This window comes from Pseudopodoces humilis, chromosome 20 (genome assembly GCF_049639895.1).
Source record: "Pseudopodoces humilis isolate 2021_Gansu_Grassland_sample_001 chromosome 20, ASM4963989v1, whole genome shotgun sequence".
Taxonomy (NCBI): domain Eukaryota; kingdom Metazoa; phylum Chordata; class Aves; order Passeriformes; family Paridae; genus Pseudopodoces; species Pseudopodoces humilis.
The window spans coordinates 4460332-4482879 of NC_142219.1; the positions used below are offsets into that span (position 1 = coordinate 4460332).

The window sequence follows — 22548 nt, forward strand, 5'->3', positions numbered from 1 at the left end:
CGAAGCTGTGCCAGCAGCGATGTCCCCGTGTGTGCTGCCAAGGGGTCACAGCGAGGGCTCCGGGCTGCAGCTGGCAAGGCACAGCCAGGGGTGGGAGGTACCACCAGGATATTGCTGTGTGCCATGTCAGGGGAAGAAAATGTGCAGAGGAAAATGTCAGTAAGGTATTTTTATTACATGGTGAGAGGGATGGTGTGATGCAATTGCGAACGGGAGGCCCCGGTCCTCTCATGCCTGTGTTTTCTCATGCAAGACTTTATAGATGTTGCATGGCTTTCAACTCTGCTCTTATCTCTGCCCCCAGAGGACATAATTATTGCTAGTCTGACTATGCCAGTACAAATGTTTGATGGTGAATAATATTTTTGAGAATTGAATTGCCACTTGTTTCCTAATTAAAACCCAACCTCCTCATCATGTCAGCTATTTGCAAAAGGGAACATGATGATGATAAGCTACACTGAGGCTTTACCTGTCTGAGGTGGCTGAGGTGCCTTTGTTAAGAGTATTCAGGAGCCAGCTGGAGGAATCCAGAGAGATGTAGAGGAGCCACCCTGCTTCTGCAGGAGGCCAGAGCCGTGGAGCTGCCCCCACCTCGGGATTTGGGGTGCCGAATGCAATGGCACTGCGAGGGCAGAGGCTGTAAAACTGCTCCTTCTGGAACAATCAGTGAATAAAAGCAGCAGCAGCCGTGGCCATTAATTACTCCATTTGTTTTCCACATTGCCTCTCACCACTTATTAGCGCAGCGCTAAGGAGATGGGATGCAACCCCAGCCTGGGTGCGGATGCTGCAGAGGAATGCCTGTGGGATTGGCATGGATGTGCCACTGGAGGGGGAAGAGGGGCCAAAGCCACCCCAGGGGCTGGCAAAGTGCAGAATCTGACGGGCAGAGGGGATGGAGTGAGGCTGTTTCTTTGGGAAGCTGGGCTAAAGCTGCAGGAGCGGTGAGGCTGTGGGATGGGGAGCGCTGGCATTGTCCTGCTTTTCCCAGGAAGGGTTTGTATTTCTTCCTGTCCTACCGGCCTCCAGGCACTGCAGCACTGCTGCCTGATGAATCCTCACACAATCTCATTAAGCAGGAGCTGCTTCCCCTCCAGGTAGCCCTGTGCTTGGGAGCTCCTTGGGAACACTGAGGTGAGCATGGGGAAAGGGGTTCTGCCCTCTCCCCTTCAGTCAGGCACCCCAAAAGTACAGCCAGAACTGCAGCAAAACCTCACTATAAACAAGCCACAGAGAGTCAGAGTCCCATGGGGACCCATCACCAATAAATTATTCTCCAGCAGCGCTGCCAAGGAGGAGCAAATAATTTTCCCTCTCTCTAGAGAGCAGCAGCCCATGGAGAGAACTGAGCTCCTACTGCTCTGAATCTCCACCTATGTGCACTTCTGGCAGTGTATCAGAAATATTAGTAAAAATAATACTTAAAACAATATTTAATGATCTTTTATGTGAACATTCCCCTCGAGAGATGTTGTTGGCACCAGCATAGGGCAGAGATCTTACGTGATATGGGATTTGGCATAGCTTGGAGTGCAACAGGACAGATGTGGTTCCGTCCTGGGTAATGCGTTGCAGCATTATCTTGATGGGATGGTGTCAGTGTGGGACGCACTAATAAATCTACAACAGCCTCACAGCTCTCTGTAATATCATCTGTCACGCTGTGAAGCAGAGCAGGGCAAAATTAAACATTTAAATCTCACACAGATGGTAGGAGGAACTCGCTCCTCGGAAGGAAGGAGCAGCAGAGGGGAGGTTGGTTTCCTGGCTCTGCAGTGGATGCAGAGTCTGCAGCCCAGCCAGGCCTCGTGACACACTTAAATTGATTGAGCAGTATCCATCACCATCCACAGAAATGTCAGGAGATACTTAAATGCATTCAGAGTGTATCTTGTTTTGACCTCTGCTAACCCTGGCATCGATTAAATCTGGGTTTCCTTTACCTGGGAAAATCCCCAGAGCACTGTTTACAAACATTCACAAACACCAAACCCAATGCACCAGGCATAAAACAACACGGGGACAACGCAAACACTCGGCCTGGTACACAACACAGGCCAAGGAAAGCTGCAGGCTTGCACTTGGGGAATGGAACTTCCCTGAAAATGAGGAGGCTCCACTGCCTGCTCTGCTCGCTTGGGGAAAAAAATCAGGTTTGATTCCACTCTTTTATTAAAAAATACCCGTCCCAGTGACCTTTAAGATATCTGAATATAACACTGAAAAATGCATGTGTTTTACACACTGCTAGAGGTGAGCATGAATAGCCTGACGTGGGCTGCCTCCCCAGGCAGGGCCCGGAGTGGCTGTGGGGACGTGCCACCACCCCTGACTGCACTGCAGCCTCACTTGGGAAATCAGCAGTGCACAAAACACCTTTGCTTACCACCCACCACCACCCTGGTGCCTGCTGCTGCTGCCACACCAGCACCAAAAGCAGAAAGAAGAGGACAAGTTCCTTAACTTGGCCCTCACCAGACCTCACTTCCTAGAAACTGTCGCCAGGAATGTGTTTGACGTCTACACAACAATAATACCCAGCTAATAACGGTGAAAACGTGGCACAGGAATAAACAGGAGAGCATTAGGAATCCTAAGGGACATCTTGGTGGCCACTTTTGCTGTCACCACCACTGTCAAGCCATCCAAATATCTGAGCAAACACAGGGCCCTCCTCGCCCAGGCGATGGTTTCTGTTTGCCTGGGGTGTTTAGCAACACCCTCAGGTCAGAGCAGAGATCCTCCCCGTGTGCTGCTGCTTCAGGAAACTAAACCCGGCTCTTTCTGTGGAAACACCGGTGAGAGCTGGGCAGAGGGGCTGCAGAAGCCAAAACTGGGGAGTCCCCTGGGAAGAGCCAGCACAAGGCACGTGTCCCCAGGCTGAGGATGTGGTGAGAGGAATTTCTCTCCCATCACACCCCTGCAAATGGAGAGCCCACGAGGAGGCTCTGCGAGAAGCTTTGGAGCGGGAGCCACGGGAACCATAGCCAGCCCAGACGATTTCAGGAGATAAAAACACCCCTTTCCATGTTGTACCTTGGACAAGTGAAACCTTGAAACAGGGCTGGTGGGGGACTTCACCCTGAACCTCCAGGAGGAATGTGCCCCACATCTTCCTCTGCTCCCTTCCACGCTTGCTTGGACACCCTGAGCCTCAGCTTTGCTCTGGGGCCACTGGTGGAGGAGAAACCTTCCAGTGGGTCTGTTCCGCTGGAAAGTGTTGGCTTAAATTAACATTTTCAACAAAAAGCAGGTTCTCAGACGGTTCATAATGAGGCACATGGTGAAATCCTCCCAGCTGTATACTCTACCTCGCTTTAATCAGATCATTAACTTTCATAAAGATGTAGGCAGGAGGAGTGGCGGCACTTGAAAAGAGCTCAAAACACGCTGAGTTTCAAACTTCAGACTTGTCATTGACTTAGCCTTTCATTGAGCCAATTATTTATGACATATTTGACGAAATTCAGAAAAGAAAGCACTTGAAATCTGCATATCTGCTTGGCTGCAGTGGAGCTACTACTACTTGAAGGAGGAACACGAGCAGGGAGCTCTGCTCAGAGCCCGAGGACACCTGGGTGCCTTGTTTTGCATCATTATTTCCCAGCAAGTGGTTCAACGAGCAACGCTGGGGTGTCACACAGATGCATTTATTTGTATCCCGTTTTTGTTCTGCACGCGTTTTAATAAATTATGAGGAAATTAATTCCGAATTTATGCGTCCAACTGGGCGCTGAGGCTCGCGGGCAGCTCGGAGCTCCGCGGCTGGAGCTGGCTCTGGCGCTCCCCTTTTGTGGAACCATGCAATCCCACACAAGCGGTTTGGGTCCAAAGAACCTTAAATTCCCATCCCACCCCCTCGCCGAGGGACACCTTCCACTATCCCACGTTGTTGCAAGCCCCGTCCAACCTGCCCTTGGGCACTTCCAGGGATGGCGGCAGCCTGTTCCAGGGCCTCAGGTCAGAGCGGAGCCCCGGCGCTGGCCGGGCCGCCGAACCCCGCGGGTGCGGTCCCCGCTCCGGCCGCCGCCGATCCACGGCCCGGTTTTCGGCGGAGCCGCGGGGCCGCCCCGGCCCCCCGCCCACGGCCGCGCGCGCTGCGAGCGGCGGGCCCGGGGCCGCGGGGGCCGCGCAGGCTGCGAGCGGCGGGGGCGGACCGGCCGCCGCCATGGGCCCGGCGGGGGCGGGCGGGCGCTGAGGGGGCGCGGCGGGGGCTCCCTCCTTCCTTCGCTGCCTGCCTGCCTCCCTCCCTGCGCCGTCCGTCCGGCCGTCTGTCCGTCCCTCCTGCCGCCCGCCCGGGGCGCGGGGCGGGAGGCGGGAGCGGTCCCCGCGCTCCGCACACGCGCACCGGGAGCCGCTCGGCCGCACCGGCGGAGCCGCCGCCGCCCCCCCGCCGCCACCCCCCGCCCCGGGGGCGGCTGCCCCGGCGGAGCCTCCATCTGCAGCCCGGCGGCGGAGCGGGAACATGGCGGACCTGGAGGCGGTGCTGGCCGATGTCAGCTACCTGATGGCGATGGAGAAGAGCAAGAGCACCCCGGCGGCCAGGGCCAGCAAGAAGATCACCCTGCCCGAGCCCAGGTACCGCCCGCCCCGCCGCGGCACCGGCCCGGCCCCCGGCGCCCTCCCCGGGCCGGACATAACGGTCCGGCCGTGCCCCGGCTCCCGCGGCCTCCGCCGGCACCGGCTCCGGCCTTGGCGAGCGCGGGGCCGGGCTGGGTGTGCTGGATGTGTTGGATGTGTTGAATGCGTGTGTTTATTTGGCGCAACTTGTGCGGGGACCCTCGGCGGGTGGAGGGGGGACGCCGGTCCCCGCAGGGACGAACCCCCCGTAGCTCGGGGGTTTGTGGATCCCCAGCCCGGTGCTCCGTCCGGCGGCTGAGGAATTCCGTCCAAAGCAGTCGGTAGCACCGAACCGAGCCGCTCTGGCCGTGCTGCTCTGCAGAGCGGTTTTTTGGTGATGCTTCATGGGGTTTGACAGGGGATGCGGGAGGAGGACGGGGCCGGAGCTCGCCCTTAGCAGGCAGCTCACGGAACGGAGATGCCGGTGCAGGTCTGGGCTCCATCGCCCCGACCTTCCCCGGTCCCACCGTGGGAGTAGACGAGTAGTGCCCTGGTACAGCCGAGGTTGTTTGCTTGGGTCTTAAAAGCAGCTTTTCTTCTGCAGAAACACAGCTTTTTCCTGTGGTTATGTGTTTGTTACAAAATCACCTGAGCATCGCTTATTTATTGCTGAAATTAAAGCTAAGCTTCTTTTTTTCTATGGCTGTGTATGTATGTGTGTATATATATATATATATCTGTATGTAATGAAGATTCAGCCAGCGAACAAAATACTGCAACAGGAAAAATCTAAACCAAATTTTACTGCAGAATGTGTAGGCAGTTTGGAAGCCTGCTGGTGGCCTAGCCTAGCTGTCTGCTGTGAGCCAGGGATCGCTAGAGCCCTCTTCCCACTTCTTCACTCGTTTTCCTGCCTTTCTGCCGGAATGCTGGAAGGCTGCAGAGCAGGGGAAGGTGAAGGATGGCCAGCCCATGTTTATCCCCCTTGCAGAGGCAGTGAGACCTCAGGTGATGAAGTTTGGCTGTTGTGTTTAAGGTCTGGTTGAGGATGATGTTACTGGACAGATAAAGGTGCCTGCTTTGCTCCTGGTATGTGTTTACACTTTAAAACCAGTACAATATCCATGAAATTTCGCCTGTCCTGTTAGCCCGAGGTGCAGCTTTGCTGGTGGCTTCATGTGTCTCAGCGCTCAGGTGATTTCAGTGATGTGCAGCGGTGCTGCTCCCTGTTCCCAGCAGGGACCTGACCTCTGTGGGCAGGTGAAAGGTGGGACGTGGAGGGTTGCAGGGCAGGAGGAGCCCTCCCAAAGCCATGAGAAATATCAGCACAGCTGGTGCTTGTGGAGAGGCTCGAAGCCGCTGTCTGCACCGACATCCCTCGTGCCCGGCGCGGCGGAAGCCTCGTAGCAAGCGCAGCACGAGGCCTGAGGAACCTGCTGTGCTTTGCTCTCCTGCTCCAGGATTGACGTGGTGCCAGGGTTTCCCTGAGCCGGGAGAGATGGTTCACCTGCATTTGGCTCCACAAGGTGGGAAAGGCAGCCAGGTGCCAGAGGAAGTTTCACAGAGTAGAAGGGAAGGGGAAAGGATCGGTGGCCAAAGTGCCTCGCTCCTTGGGCTGCCTGTGGAAGAACCTGTTGGCATGAGATATTAAAGGAGAAGTGTGGCTTTGCCACCCTCCCTGGTCTGTGGTGCTCTGCAGGAGGTGAGAAGCCTTCAGGGAGGGGAGGTTTGGGGCTGTATGTGGCCCTGTGGGACAGGGACGTGCCAGGCCCTCGGCACAGGAACGGAAGGAAGGACGGACATAAGCGAGAGCAGGGACTTACCTCAGCCAGGGACCACAAACGGCTCTAGGGTGCCCGAAATGACTGAACCTCTCAGCTTCTAACTGAAACCAGGGATTTCCTCATACAGTAGGAAATTGTGACCGTTATTCTGGTGTGAGATATCTTTGTGCTGGCTTCTGGCTGGTTTTTTTTGATCCCTCTCATTAGAGCAGACATGATGTGCTGGGTATACTGAAATATTCTGTATCGCTGGCAAAGTGATTCATTTAAAATGACATAAATCGGCTGGTTAAAGGCAGGTTGATATAGTAACAGTAAAAAAATACAACACACAGAGTCCTCTCATGTTTGAAATCAAACAATTTTTCCAGATATTCATTATTTCTACGTGTGTGAGCGGCTCCTTGGAGGAGCAGGAGCTCGGCTCTGTAACGCGGGGTGTGCAGCCATCCCCGCTGTCAGTCCTGGCTGTCACTGGGACAGAGAGCAGGAAGGTCACTGGAATATCACATCCATGCTTGAGAATAAATGTCGCTGCGTTATTTCAGCACTCTGCTCACGGGAATGTGTTGGTTTATCTCTGGCGGGCATCCACAGCCCAGGGACGGGTCCTGTGCGCTGGTGTTATCTCCTCTTGAAATATTACAAAGGTTTTACCCCTTGTCTCCTTGCTGGAGCCCAGTACACCTGTCGGCACCCTTTTATCTTTCCTAGATAAGGCTGAGGCTAAATGAAGCAAATGAGTTTACTGTAATGCAAATTTGAGGGGGCTTCCTGTTTACAAGGAAATAGCTGTAGTGCCGGCAGAATGAATTCCAAGGCTGCAGGCCAAGGCTTAGCAGCAAATAAACTATGAGGGTGAAGAGTTTATTGGCCGTAGGGCTGATTATTGCTGAGTTTTTGTGAATTATCCTCAGGCTGGTTTTGTCCTGAAATCGTTGAATATTGCAGTTTGGGGAGGAAGGACAGAAAACACTAATGAGCCAGGAGTGCCTAAGGAAGAGGATTAGTGTGTTTTTGGTTTTTTTAAACACCAAAACAAAACAACCCTTCTTCCATCCTCTGTCATCTGCTTTTCCTTCCCTTCTGCATTTCCTCCTTTCGTTTCTAAGAGGCTTGCCAAGAGCTGTGGTATCTTTCTGTTGTACATTGTTTCCTAAAAGCCTGTTTTTCAGGGAGATTCGCATGGGTGGGCAGAAAGGCTGTCAGAGGCAGAATATCCTGCTGAAATCAGGCCTGGAATGGGAAGGAAGTCAGCCCTGTGGAAATATGATCAAATATGAAACCTGAGTCTTATTCTGGAGCATTGCTTTCAAATATCTTAAGTTTTGGTGGGAAAGCAGTAAATTAGCTGCACTCTGAATTTTTTTTGGCTATTCAGCAGTCTGCTGAGGTTTTTTACTTTTCCATGTAAATTTTACATTTCCCTTACTTTGGTCAAAGGGACTGGAAGAGCACTATAGAACAGCTGTTTTTATTTGCCAGCAGCTTGTTCTGGTTTGAGTAAAGGATTTGCGTAATGTGAAGCTGAGAAAAATGGTCCAAGAAATCAGGTAACAAATGGGAGAGGGTTCAGGGCTTGCAGAAGCCTCTTGTGTGCACCACTGGAAAGCTGACATTAAACCTTTCTTACTATAAACATCACGTAAGCTTTGGGTGCTTTTGGTATACAAATACCACGGGCATGGTAACAAAACACAGCATCCATCTGTCCAGGCTTCTCTCCCTGAGGCTGTAGATATTTCTCATCTCATCTCATCTTTCCTTTTCTAACCTGCTTTCACTAATTACCTCAGGTTCAAGTTAATTCTGATTTTTGTCCCAGTCTTTTTTCTGGTTTCCTGCATTCCTCTGAATCTTGCTCTGCTGGGGGAAAAGGGAGCATGTTGCAGTCACTTTTTTCTTAAAAATCATGCTTTTAACATGGCATTTTTCCTCAGTTATCATCCCATCTTCACTTGTAGAGGTGAATTCTGGCCCCTGGTACCCAACTGCTTCTTGTAGGGTGGCTGATGTGCCCTTTGCTTTCTTACCCAGTATTCAGACTGGCTTGTTAAAACTCAGATTGAGGGCTGTTGAAAACACAGAGGTTAATTTGCCTTCCCAATTCTATCCTGAGCTGTTTGTGATTTCTTTTCCTCCTCTGTTGGTGCTGAATATTGTTGAAGTCCAAGCAACGTCTCCTGCTCAGGGTTAAGCATCATTGCTCTGTTCTCTCTTGCTTCTGATTTTGTAATTCCGTGCTCTTGGCCTTACTTTGCTCTTTCTGTGGATTTCAGTTCTTTCTTTAAGGTGGCCTTCAGGGAGTTCTTGCACCTTGTGAAACTTCTGTAAATCTCCAGGTTGCAGGCTCACCTTCCCCTGTCTCTGCTGTCAGTCTGGGTGACTTTGGTGGTGTTTTCTCTGGCATCGTTTAACGCCTCCGTGTTGTGTTTATTCATTTACAGCGCTGTCTCTGGGAAAATTTTCTTGACAATTGCTTGTGTAATTTTCATTTTTGCTGCTATTCCGCCTGTGTCAGCCCTCTGTGTCTCTCTAGGTGCTTTTATTTTGCTGCAAGAAAGTTCAGTTTTGGGCACCTTCCTGGGCAGCCCCTTCCAACCAATGCCTGACAACCCTTTCCATGAAGAAATTCTTCCTGAAGTCCAAAATCTGAAGCTTAAATGAGTAAACCAAAGCTTATCTTGCTATCTAGCACTGCTAGTGTGAAAGGGCACATTTGAGGGTTCATTGGGAACTGCTTAAGGAAGGGGAAAGACTTGCATTTTTCTGAACTAAGAGTACAAGAAAGGCTTGAACACTTGTGTTCTTTGGTGGAATAGCTCAGGGTGAGACAGAGGAGTGCAATTTTTCTTGGAAATTCGTCCTCCCTGCTTGCTTTGCTGTCAGCAGAGGTGTGTGGTTGTAAAGGCAGTAAGAAGTGGCTCTCTCAAAATAATTAGGTGTGCATACAGAATTCTGGGGCTGCTGACAACGTGTACTTGCTTTTTATCTCAAATCACCTTTGTACCACAGCACTTTCTTGGGAAGAATGCGTGCCTGGGGATGGATTCTGGCCTGTCAGTATAGCAGGCTGTATCCTGCTTGCTGTGGGTGCTGCTCTTGGCTCTGTTTGGGTGTTCTCTCTCTCTCAGAAATTAAATTTTTACTGTACCTGCAGTGTTCCATACCCTGACAACAGACAGGCCTCTACAGGAGAGCACAGGAGGATGAAAGTCCTTTGCAGAGCTTTAAGAGACAAGGAATGAGAGTCTGGATGAAGGACAGCTTGTAATTATCTGTATTGTCCAGATCAGGAGCCAGTTAGAAAATACCTGATGTACCTTTGTTCACGTGTAGCACCTTGAGCAGGTGCAGGAGTTGAAGCTGAATTTTCTAAGCCTCAGTGGAGGTCCTTGACTGTCTCAGCTCCTGAGCATCCAGTGCTTGGAGCATCTCTGGGCACAGGAAGGAGAGACCTGGCCTTCAGAGAGATGCTCCAATTACTTCTCCCTGGGGATGCTGAAGGATCTCAGCGTATGTTTTGCAGCACAGACCTTCCCTCGGGCGTCATTAATTTAAGTAAGAAAAAAGGTAAATCACAGTGATCTGGGGGGAGATCAGTGTGCAGCCTTCTGTTCCTGTGCTGAAAGCAGAGGGATGATTCTAGATGTGTTTTTGGGGAAAGTGAAGTGTGATGTTGTGTTACAGGTGTGAAGCGCTTGTTTGATCCCGTGCCTGGTGCAGGTGGGCTGCAGGTGCTGTGGGACCTGTCAGATGTTTTTTCAGTAAAATTAATGAACTTTATAGCTCTTACTCCTTTTATAGCTGATGGCTTTTCAGTGCCCAGACCTTCCTGTGTGAAATGGTTTCAGCCAGCTCTGGAGCTATAACATCAGGACATGAGCGTGTGCAGCCCTTGGTTTCTGTTCTGGTGAAATCATGTGGAATGGCCTGGTTTAATCTTCTTATCAATAATAGCTTTATTTTGTTGGTAATTAATAAAATTAGTAGAAAGCCGATCAGGAGCCGTCAGGTCCAGGTGCATAAATCAAATAACAAAATTTAATTGGACTAAATTGGTGCAAAAGCAGCAGTTTCTAGCTTAGAAAATACAGCTGTTTTCCACAGAGCTTCACTCCATTATCCAAAAAAATTACTCCAATACTGACTAAACACCTATTTAAATATGCCTTGCAGAAATAACAATTTTTGAAAGCATTTGAAGGCTCACAGAGCCCCTCAGCCCCCTTCCAGCATGCCAGGAATTTGTTCTGTCAGCATGTGTCCTGTCCTATTGAGGAGGGAGCCGGGGAAAGGGCGGAATTCTGGGGATCTGGTGGAGCTGTGCAGATCAAAGCCATCATTAGGGATCGAGTCTGGGATGTGTGACAGCAGACAGGCACCAGCTGCACTCCCAGCTCCTGCAGCCCCGCTGGGATCTCGGCATGGGAGCTGGGAATTGATGGGTGCTCCGGGGAGTTCTACCTCTGCTCAAGGTGCACATGAGGGAAGAGCTCCCGGCAGATTCTGCATCCTCCCGGGAAATTAAAAAGCTCCGGGGAACCCAGTGGAACACTCAGTGCTTCAGACCTTGGAGAAAGACACCCCTGTCCCGAGGGGCCAGTGCAGAATCCGCGTGACAGCTCCGGGGATGTGGCTTGGCTGCTGCTGTTTGTTGTGTTTCTGCCTCAATTTCAGCAGGGAAAATGAGCTCTGTGAAACTGAGCTTTAGGTGGAGAAAAGGGGTGGTGGGTGCAGGGAACGGGATGAGTCCAGAGGGTGGTGGAGAATGGAGTTAGATCCACTTGACACGCAGGGGAAACAGCATCAAGTTGCATCAGGGGAGGTTTAGGTGGATATTTAGGAAAATTCCTTCATGGAGGGGGCTGTCCAGCCCTGGCACAGCTGCCCAGGGCAGTGCTGGAGTCTCCATCCCTGAAGGGATTTAAAAGCCGTGTGGATGTGGCACATGGGGACAAGGGTCAGTGGTGGCCTTGGCATTTCTGCGGGTTTTGGTGGTCTCTGAGAGCTTTTCCAACCTCAGCAATCCCATCACTCAATTAAAAGAAGGCAAATCGTGTGTGGGTGTTTCGATGTCTCAAGTAGGGATGGCTGGGACAGCCACGGGAGTGGGACACAGCTTTGAGAGCGACATTCCTTTTTGAGCCTCCTCATCATTTGCTGTTGTTTTCCAGTCTCCAGCCTGGCTTCTCCATTTCTTCTCAATCCTCTTCTGTTCATTTTCATGTTTGAAGCAATTCTATGTTGTCCATCAGTCCTCTGATTTTTTTATTAATTGTTTTGATGTTTGTTTTTTTTATCGGAGATTTTCCTAATTACTCAAAAATACAGAAACATTCCCATAGTTTTAACTTGTTGTTTAAAAGAGCTTTGAAAGATCTAATTGTTAGGCCAAATATTTCATCCCGGTTTTCACTTTTGATCAATCTTGCATTGCTGAACCTTTTAAATGCACTTGTACAAAGAGAAAAAAACAACCCGCTTTCGGCTGTGGTGGCTCTGGGCCATTCTGCCACTGCTTTGAATTGTGCTTGTTGACCCTGTCATGCTTTCAGTTCAGAGGCCTTTGGGGCAGGATCTTTGGTCCAATTTTAGCAACTTTATGATGGATTTGGATAGTGGAAATAAACATTTAAAATCTCTGTAAAATTGCATCCTGAGCCTATAAAAGAATAAATAAATCAGAAGCGTTTGTCAGTGTTGGCTGTAGTTCTTGGTCTCTCAGTCAAGGTTTATACTTGCTACTTGCAAAGAAAGTTCTAAACATTTGAGATTGAGAAAGATTAGAAAAAATTGGCACGTCTTCAGTAATTTTGTGGGGTTTTTTTAAAAAAAGTAATTTATGATTGGCGAATGCCTTAATTGCAGTCAGAGCGAGGAGATGTGATTTTGCTCTGATTTCCCTTTCTTATAATTTCTCAGCAGCAGCAATCTGGTGGAAGGGCAAGTCCTTGACACTGCAATTTGGTGTAATTATTCCTGAAAAATTCATGTACTTAGAAGCTTTTATATTAGTTTCAGATTTCAGCACTGATAATGCCTCAAGGATCTCGGGGCTGGTGTTTCATGAAGTTGGAGCTACACAGCTCCTGCTTCTGGCTCCCTCCTTGTAAACTTTCAGCATTAAAATAATTTGAATAAGTGAGGCTGCTGATGCAGGGACGGGAGGGGGTGTGGGCAGGTGTTGCTGAGCTCTAATCCCTTCCATCCCACAGGGCTCTGGGGTGAAATATGTTGTTAATCACCCACGACAGTTCTAAGAGCATTAGTTCACAGCAGTGAAATGACTTCGTGTGAACTTCAGGGGGTGTGAAGGCACAAAATGGGGCAGAAATGGGTGAAGTTGGGCCAGAAAATGGCAGAGTCCCGTGGAGGTGGGGTGTTGTGTTTATGGAGAGAAATCAAAGTTTGGGGTCACTCATTGCTTTGTCAGCCGATGAGGCCGAGCACATGCACTGATTAATAACTGACTCACAGAGGGATTTGCTTTGGGAAAGACCTTCAAGACTGAGTGTGATTCCGTGAGTTTACAAGTCATAGATGAACACATCAGTTTAGATGGTGTAATGATTTTTTTCTGTGCTGGGGATTTTGCCCCACGAGGTGCTGGAACCACAGTGACCATGTGTGAAGCAGCTTTTAGAGCATTGAGAGCCGAGTCATTTGGAGAAGTATTGACTTCTGCTGAACTTTGAGCTGAGTGCAACCTGAGAGGAAGCAGAATTAAATGGGTTCAGTGGTTTGTGAGCGTTCAGTGTTTATTACCCCTGACACAGGAATAAATGAAGGTGGCTGTGATGTGGAGATGTGATGTTGGGAGTGCAGAGAGTGGACAGGCACTCTAAACCGTGGCAGTCAAAGCACTGGCCATGGGATTGATGAATATCTGGCATTTTCTTGAAATAATTATTAATTTGGATGTGCCAGGCGCCATCAGGAACTTAGTGTGCTGTTGGATACAGGAGGCACACGTGGCAGAGGGATGGTACCTGCTCTAATGACAAAGAGGAGGGAAAAAATAAAATCCAGCTTTATTTTAGAGACTGGGGATCTGTGCAGATAAAGTTTATGGCCTGCTTTTGACAATACAGGAAGTGTTGGTGGAGTTAAATCCTGAACTAAGCTCTCCTCAGTCTCTGTGAAGCTGCTGTTTCATTCTTATTTTGTTTTTCTGTTCTCCTGTTTCTGTTTCGGTCTGTTGGAGAATATATTAATGACTGGAACTGCTCATTTTTAATGCAGGTATGGTTCTTTAATGCTGGCCATTGTTTTTCCAAGCTGTGGTGGGCGTGTGTGCACCTGTACACCAGATAATATCCCGTAAATCTGAATTCTTATTGATTTACAAGAAAAAAAAATCATCTGCTCTGATGATAAATAATTCAAAGCTCCTTTAAGGGCCAGTAGTAGGAAGGCCAGTAGTAAGGAGCCTCTTGACCTAGTTTCATTGCCTCGTTCTGTGCCCTTTCCTTTTCTGAGGTGTGAGTTGCTTTCAGAAGAACTTCAGGGACAAAATCTGTGTGAAACAAATAGCACAACTTTTATGGAATTGTGGAGTAATTTAGGTGGAAAGGACCTTAAAGCCCAATTAGTTCCTCTCCCTGCCAAGGGCAGGGACACTTTCCACTATCCCAAGCTGCTCCAAGCCCTGTCCAACCTGGTCTTGGACACTTCCAGGGGTGGGGGAGCCCCAGCTTCTCTGGCAACCTGTGCCAGGGCCTCACCACTCTCACAGGGAAGAAATATTTCCCAATATCTAATTTAAACCTCCTCTTTGCCAGTTTGAAATCATTCCCCCTTGTCCTGTTGCTACATGCTCTTGGAAAAAGTCCCTCTCCATCTTTCTTGGAAGTATCAGAACGAGTGCTGTTTGTTTTCCTCTCCTCTGTAAATCCTGGTTTTGGGCATATTCCCACACCCATTGGGGTTGTGCTCTTTGGTGCCCTGTGGACGTTCCAGTGTCCATCCTTGGGCACACACACTCAGACACTCAGCAGAAGTTTCATTTCTCCTGCTTGGCATGTTCTCCTTGGGGTTGCAGGCTGTCCCTGCTCTGTTCTGGGGGGGCAGCAGGAGTGGCTGTTGTTGTCCAGTGCTGCAGCCAAGGACAGGTCCTGGCTTTGGCTGAGCTCCCTTCCAAGGCTCCTGCAGCGTTGCTGCTCCTGCTGGAACTCGTCTGAGAGAGGGATCATGGATGCTCTTGCCTTACGTGGCCTTTTCTGTGTTAGAAAGGACATAATGTGTTTTCTTCTTAGCTTTTCAGACATGTTTTCGAGTAGACATTTTCTGCCTGTGCCGACCTTGGCACTGCGGCTGCTGCCTGTGCCCTGCCAGGCTGCTCACAGACAGCGAGCTGTTTAATTCCAGAATGGAGTTTAACCTTGAAGGCTGCTTTTCAGCAGGTTTCTTTGATCAAGGCTAACTAGAGCTCCAAGATGCAGCTTGAAGCTCCTTTCAACAGACTGTTCAGCTCATACTTGAAACAAATCCCTTTTCTGGGCAGATGGAGGAGCTGACCAGGTTAGAGCGACCCGTGCTGCTCGCAGAGTTTATGGTTTACTGAGGATGCAGATAAGTCATCTTCTGCCTGCTTGGGGCAGGCAGTGTGCTCCAACCTGCTCTGCAGGCCTGGGGTGTTTGTTCATCTCCTTCTTTGAGGGCAGCTTCACCCAGGGGCTCTCAGAAGTGCAAGAACACCCAGCTGCTCACACCCCAGCACTGCTGGGCATCTCCCCGAGGCCAGTGGCAAAGGGCTGCCCTGTGTCCCCAGTTAAACCAGCAATTACAGAATCCCAGAATCAGTGAGGTTGGAAGAGTCCTCCAGGAGCATCGAGTTCAAGCTGTGCCCAATCCCCACCTTGTCACCCAGCCCAGAGCACTGAGTGCCATGGCCAGATGTTCCTTGGGCACCTTCAGGGATGCAGACTCCACCACCTCCCTGGGCAGCGCCTGCCAGTGCTTGACCACCCTTTCAGTGAAGATACAGATGTCCAGAAAGAGGTACCCAGGGTCCAAGCTGCATTTTTCACCAAATTCTAGGCCTGACTTTGACTTCCCATGAATAATACTTCAGTTGACTTGTGGTATGTGGATAGTAAACGGAGCGTTTCTGAATTTTTTGTGGTTTGCTGTTTTCTTCCTCTTCGAAATGAAAAAAATATATGAAGAAAAGGTTTTGCTGCAGTCCAGTTGGATGTGCTTTTGTTTCTGAGGTCTCCCTGGATTTTGTTTTTAGCCAACTTTTGTTTCTGCTCCCTGTGAGTGCTTCTATTAAGGTGGATCATGCTGTGAACCGGGATGAACTCGTGCAGAAACGGCCACTTCTCGCATTAGTGCGTGGTTTGTGCTGATGGCATCTCTGGCCAGGGAAAGCTTTTCAGAAATGGCTGTGTTTCTGTGAAATGCAGCTTTTAATCCCAGATTGTTTACGTGTAGGGCAACTAATGAGTCAATAGACTGAAGCAGAGAGGGAACGTTTCTTCCTGTTTGTGGAATGTGCTAAGCTCCATTTTAAAATTTTCCATCCTTCTGAAGGATACATGGACTCTGCTTCAATTCTCTGAACTCCAGAGGATTTCTACCTGTAACTTCTATGTGAGAATTAGGAGGTGATTATTCTGGGTAGTCATAATCCACTCCACATAATTTATTCCTATTTATTCATGTGGATAAATGGCAATGATTTTGAAGAAGTGCGAGCGTTGAGGAGCTGGAATGTAGCACGGACTCCTGTAGCCTGTGATCATTTTACAGATTTGTTCAGTTTCTGTGGCTGCAAAAGACATTTTGTTCCTTTGACGTTATCCATCAGACCAGAAGTACGGGATGTTGGCAGAGGAGGAGGCGCTGGAGAGGTTTGCTCCTTACACAATCCCTGTTTTCCTGGGTGCTTCAGTCGCACGTTAAATTTTCATTATCTTCTCCCATTGTCTAGACCGAAGATCTGTTGATGTAATTTCTTGCAGTGCACTCGTTGGAGCAGAGGAAAGCTTTCTTGATGTCATTATTATGAAAAAGGCTTATTCTGTTACTGCTGGTCTGGTGGTCAGTGGGAACGGGATGGTGCCAGGGGGTGATGGCAGCGCCGAGGGGCTCGGGGAGGAGGGGGAGCTGTGGGCTTTGGGAACTCGTGCCAGGCTTGTTCATCTCCAGTGGGTCCTCTGCAAGCACAGAGGGAAAAGGGGAAGGTTTGGTTGGCAAAGTATTTGGGTTGGATTTTGGGAAGAAATTGTTCCCTGTAAGAGTGGTGAGGCCCTGGCACCGACAGGCTGTGGCTGTCCCATCCCTGGAAGTGTCCAGGACCAGGCTGGATGGGGCTTGGAGCGACTTGGGATAGTGGAAGATGTCCCAGCCCATGGTAGGACGTGGAACAAGGTGTTTTTTAAGATCCCTTCCAATCCAAACCATTCTGTGATTCCACGATCTCTTATTTACTGCTCCCTCTTCATTTAAATCAATATTTTGTTTATATTGTTAAAATACACAGAGGGCAGACCCAGTTCTTAATGAACAAATAAACAGCAAGTTCGTCACTGAATAATTTATAACCTCGAACCTGATTAACAGTGTTCAGCCCTCCCAGTTCTTGTCTGACTTGATGTGGTGGTTGGCCTCCAGAGCTCTCGCTTTGGATCACACTGTTCAGAGATCCGTGTTCCATGTGGGACTTGGAGATACACAGAAAACTATTAATAGGATATTTTCCTACATGGGAGTTTAGGGCCTTCCAGCAAAGTCCTTGGCTTTATTATAGACTTTTTTTCTGGCCAAGTCATTCAGACTTCGTGCCTCAGGTCTTCCTCTGAGGAGGAGTGTGGATACTTTCCTCCCTCCCTGGAGGAGATGTTTGTCAGTATTTGGGAGGATTCTCAGAATTTTAATGCTGGGGTCCCTGTGAGCACATGAGAGGGGATATCCCTGAGGTCAGCAAGGCTTAGCTGCTCAGTCTTGCTACTGCAGAAATAAAAGTGATACTTAATGGCCTTGTATAGAGCATAAGTACTTTGTTCAAAGTTATTTTTATAATAAATAGTATAATTATAATAAGAAGTAGTATAATTATAGTAATAAATAGGATGTATGAAAATTATTGATTTTAAAATTGGTAACAGAGAAAGTCTGATGGAATTTTGACTTGATACTGTGACAATAGAGTTGCTTTACCAAGGCCCAGCACTGCTGGCCTGCATTGATTTTAAGATTTATGTACTTGTATTGTTGCCCATATGAAATTTTTATGGGCATTATATTACAATGAATATTGAGGATACTTGATAAATAAAGGAAATCTTTGTTAATGTGGTTTAAGTGAATGATTGTGACATTATAAATTAGGCAAAGTAGATGTTAAGTGCGCTGCAGCCAAGCAGGGCCTAATGGAGCTGCTGCTGTTGGCTCCTTGTGTGGCTGATCCTGGGTAGCTCAGGGCAGCTTGTGACTTATTTTATTGTGCAGGCTAAACCTGAGACAGGAATAAAATGGTGACCAGGATGTCCCCAGGGATCAGCTCACTTGAGGCCAGGCAAGGCTCCACCTGACTTTTCTTCAAAGGTTTAAAAAAAGCAATTTCAAGTAACACCTCTTTTTTTTTTCCCCCCCTCTTTTTCTTTCAGTATCCGCAGTGTTATGCAGAAATACCTCGAAGAAAGGGGTGAATTAACCTTCGACAAGATCTTTCATCAGAGAATTGGTAAGTCATGTCTCAATAAAATGTAACTTGTGTAGATATTTTCAAGATCAGTTTGATTTTTACATTTTTCTGTGGTGCTTGCTGAGAAGTCAGTGTTGTAGATTGTCTGAAGAACACTGGAGGGTGGACAGGACTTAGTGAAACAAAGGTCTTCAAGAAGATGAAACGTTGTGAAAGGGAACAAGACGAAGCGAGGCAATCTGTCAACTTCAGGTTCTGGAAAACTACAGGGAAAATAATTAAATTATTTGGAAACATCGAGGACAAAATTATATTACTTGGTATGGGCTTGTCAACGATGTAATGTGACACATCGGTTAAACTTTTTTTTCTTTGCAGAGGTAATGAGCCTGTTGATAAGGGAGCAGGAGAAAAGATCCCAGATGTGTTGTCTTGGCCCTCTGATGTGGTGTTTTTGCTCACAACATGGGGGGATGTAGCCTGGATGAAACTGCTGTGTGCAGGGGCTGAAACTGCTGGGAAAATGGACTTGTGGAGCAGTAATCAGTATTCCATGGAAGGGTGGATCCAGGGAAGGGGAACATCAGAGATCAGTGTTCAGTTAAGTGATTGCGGCAGCGAGGAGCCTCTGTGTTCTGCTGTGACACAGCGAGGACAAGGACAAAAACTCCATAAACCAGGGGAGGGGGAAAACGCAGCGCTGGCAGGGAAATGCAGCAGTGTTCTTCCTCTCCACCTGTGCCAGAGCAATCACACAGGCACAGCCTGGGGACCCTCGGGCCAGGGACTTGGCTGTGACAGCCAGCCCTGGGCTGTGTTGGCTCAGCTGGATCACACGACTAAATATAAAATCAGTGTTGTAGCCAGTGAGGCATGTGAAATAATCCTCTTCTGGCAGAATGTTGCGTCCATCCTGGCAGTGGATTAAAAAAATATACATGGACCTGCTGGGAAGAGTCCAGGAAAGAGCAGTGGGAATGAGCACAGACCTCACTGAGCAGTCTGTTAAATCTGACCTACAGGGAAGTATTGAAATAGGGTGAGATGTGGGCAGTGGATGGCAGAAGTGAGGTTGAACATGATTCAAAACCAGAAAAGCTGTTGCAGAAATGATGAGGTTAGTCAATTTTCCAGAGCTTTAATGTGTCAATGAAAAAAAAAAAAAATCTGGCTATGAATAAAATTTAGAATGTTTGTGGTAGTTTGGGTAATAAAAGCAGGGAGTGGATTTCATGAGGGGCTCTTGGGATCTTTGTCCAGCAGATTTGAGGAGAGTGAATTGGCTGGGATGGCACAGTTGTTCCTGTCTTGGAAAATGGGGAATGGGCTGGGAAATCTTGAGTTTTTATTCCTGTCTCAAATGAGGCTGTAGGGAACAAAGTACCTGGTTTTGGTGCAATGGGGGCATCTTTGGGCTGGTTGAATTTTCACTGGCCTCCCTTCTGGCTGGAGCAGAAACACCCCGAAACCTTCCTGCTTGCCTGGCAGTGTGCAGCTCACTGGATTGGGAGTTTTAGGTATTGCCAAATTAAAATAATTGGTGTTTCTGTGTCTCAGAGTATCATTAAAGGGTCTCAGAGCCATTGGAAGTCTTGGGCAGCTTTTCAGTTTCAACAATTGGAGTGTGGTCTGTACTTGTGCTTAAAACTATGACTTTTTATTGTGGCCAAAACTTTAGCCTTGTAAATGCACAGATACCTTGTTTGCTTGTACTGACACCTCAATATGTGCTTCAGCTCCAATGCCTGTGCTGAATCATTAATATTTTGCTGTAGCCTGGCAGTTGCAAAATAAGCGGAATTTTAAGCAACCAAACATAGCCTGACTTCAACAGAGTCTCTTTGGGGGCAGTGAAATGAAGAAGTCCTTTTTTATTTTTCCTTTTTTTTTTTTTTTTTTCTCTAAAAAGAGAAGTCAAACAGACCATCTTCTATGTAATGGATATTTCTATTTATGTAATTGAATACTTTTCATTACCTGTTACAGTGAGGACTGTTGCAGTTATTTTGATAAGTTACAGCAATTACAGTTAGGTAACTGGAACCTTGGAAGGATTAGATCTTGCTCTTTTTTCCCCATGTTGGTAGTAGCCATTAAACCTGGAATTTTAGAGCCCAGTTTCATTAACATTTCAGTTTCTATGCACAGAGGAGAGGTTTCCTCCTCTTCTCCCCGGGAACAGGACTTGCCTTGGATTATTACCTGGAAATGAGGAGCAGTTCTGTGACTGCTGTGCAGGGGTTTCAGTTAATTCTGAAGCTGAAATAGGATTTAGAATGGAGTAAAAAAAAAAAAGATTAAAGCTGAACACCACCGTTTTTAACAGCAGACTTTGCATCACGCTGGAAAATACAGTATTTCCTTGCTGTAGTTGTTCATTTAAATTTGATTGCGTTTTCTAGCGTGTTCTTTGCCATTCAATTAGCTCTGTTTCCAGACATTAATTAGCATAATTGCTTGTGGTAAAGTACCTGCAGTTTTAGGCAAGCGTTATGCACAGGGCTGTGAGAAGAAGTATGGGGAGGTAATTAAAACTCTAATCACCTTTTTGTTCTCCTCTTGTCTTTGTCTGGGGGGGATGTGGTGAGACCACAGGTGGGGCAGGTGTGGGGGGACCCACAGGAGGATCCTCCTGCTCCAAGGAGTCTCATGAGCCTGGATCTCCAGTAATTTTGCTGGATCATCCCTGTTTTCTCCTCAACTCAGGAGCCATCCAGCACTCCCTCCTTTATCCTTACACACTGAATATAAAGCCTGCACCAAGCTTCCCAGTTTTTCCTTGGCAACTGCTCTAAGATGAGAACTGTTTTCTTTTTTTTTTTTTTTTTTTTTTTTCCCCCAGACCTAAATTCTTCCTCACAGCTCCAGGTCACTGTTTTTTGGGGTTTTTTTTCTGGTTTTCAGTATCCTTTCAAATGTAAACCCAGGCTTTGATCAGCTGTCTGATCCAAGGGCTCTGATGTCAGTGTGGAGTCGTTCCTGTGGATGTTTCCCTATGAATGTGTCTAATTATGGTGCTGATCTCATCATCTGCAAGTGTTTATTCTTAGTGAGCCCTAAAATCAGCTTTAGGGTCAGTGCTTTCCCGGTTCCACTGCCAAAGGTTGGCCCAAATTCCCTTCCTGCCAGGTGTGCAACTGCAGGGAGTCACAGGGACAGCTCTGGCTTGGAAACCAAAACCTTTAGGATCAGGATAAGAGCAGGAAGCTCATCAGGGATGAAAATGGCCCGGAGGCTCCATCAGATTTGCATAAACGAGTCTGTCCCCTATTTACATCTCTTCCCCCAGGAAGGCAGATAGGCTGCTCTCATGCCTTTGGTGCTGGCACTTCTGTTTGCCCCCTGAGTGATGCTCCAGAACGATCTCCAGCTCTCTAAGAATGTCCTGGTGAGTCAGAGGACATGGAACTCACGGAAGCACCCAGAAGAGTGCTCTGGCAGTGCTGGCAGCCCAGCCCAGCTGGCTGTTCCTTCAGAAGCTGCTTCCTTCACAGCAGAAGCCTCTTGGGGAAGTACAGCCTGTCTCAAAGCCGAGTGCGTAACCACCTTAGCTGGTTTTCTTTTACCACATCCTGTTTGCTACAACACCAGATTATGAGTTTCTTTAGAAAAAGAAACGTTTTGGAAGTGTTCATGGCCAGGTTGTGCAGGGCTAGGAGCAGCCTGAGCTGGTGGGAGATGTCCCTGCCCATGGCAGGGCGTGGAATGAGATGGTCTCATTCTATAAGGTCTCTTCAAGTCAAACCATTCTATGACTCTGGTATCCCAATATCCATCATTTACATGTGGAATCCACTCTGCTTCACAACTGCACGTGGAGTCCTTGTCATGTTCCCTTGCCCTGTGGGGTGGGGACACTCAGAGAGACTCTGCCCTCAGAGCAGATCAGGGGCTGCTGCAGCCAAGGCCTTCAAGGGAATTTATGAGATCATAATATTGCTTTAGAACAGGATTATCCTGGTTATTAAATGCTTTGGAGCAAACTTGCTGCCAGTTACAGTTCAGTGACTCCCGTGTCTGACTCTGGGCTTTCAGACACTGCACTGCAAGGCAGGGAGTGAAGCTGGGTTAGAAATCCTGGGATGTGATGTTAAAGCACCCTACAGCTCCCTGCCTGGCTTAGGTTCAGCTTTGGGTTCTCTGGTGACTGCTTGAGACTCTCGTGAAGGCAAACAGGCTGCTCTCATCTCCTGAGGCTGGTGGGACGTGGCAGTTCCTTCACACCCTTCTCAGTTTCTCATCTCTTGCAGTGCCGTTGGGTCTGGGGGAAGGATGAGAACAGGACGTATTTTAGCTGTTTCAGCAGCTGGTCTTGCTGCAGTGTAAGTTTTCCACCTTGCCTAGGAAGTAACTTGCATTTTTCTCCCCCCCCCAAAGTGTCTCAGTTTTATTTTCGTGAAGCAGACCTAATTAAAACAACTTGTAGTTGACGTAAGAAGTTACAAACCTTTTTTATTTTTCCTTATTTACCATCCACTTTCGCAGAGTGAGGGATGATCTTTCTGAGGTGATTCATTCCACTGTCTTCCATATCCTCCTCAACCAGCT

General features: G+C 48.2%; 1 protein-coding gene across 2 annotated transcripts in view; it reads left to right on the forward strand.

Annotated features, from left to right (window-relative positions):
• The first annotated feature begins 4417 nt into the window (after window positions 1-4417).
• Window positions 4418-22548, forward strand: part of GRK3 (G protein-coupled receptor kinase 3) — a 59377-nt gene continuing 41246 nt past the window's right edge. For both annotated transcript variants that reach the window (XM_088064909.1, XM_005524329.3), the window contains exons 1-2: window positions 4418-4581; window positions 17963-18039. In XM_088064909.1, the coding sequence (XP_087921035.1) occupies window positions 4469-4581; window positions 17963-18039 (190 nt within the window). In that variant the 5' untranslated portion in view covers window positions 4418-4468. The remainder of the gene's footprint in view (window positions 4582-17962; window positions 18040-22548) is intronic.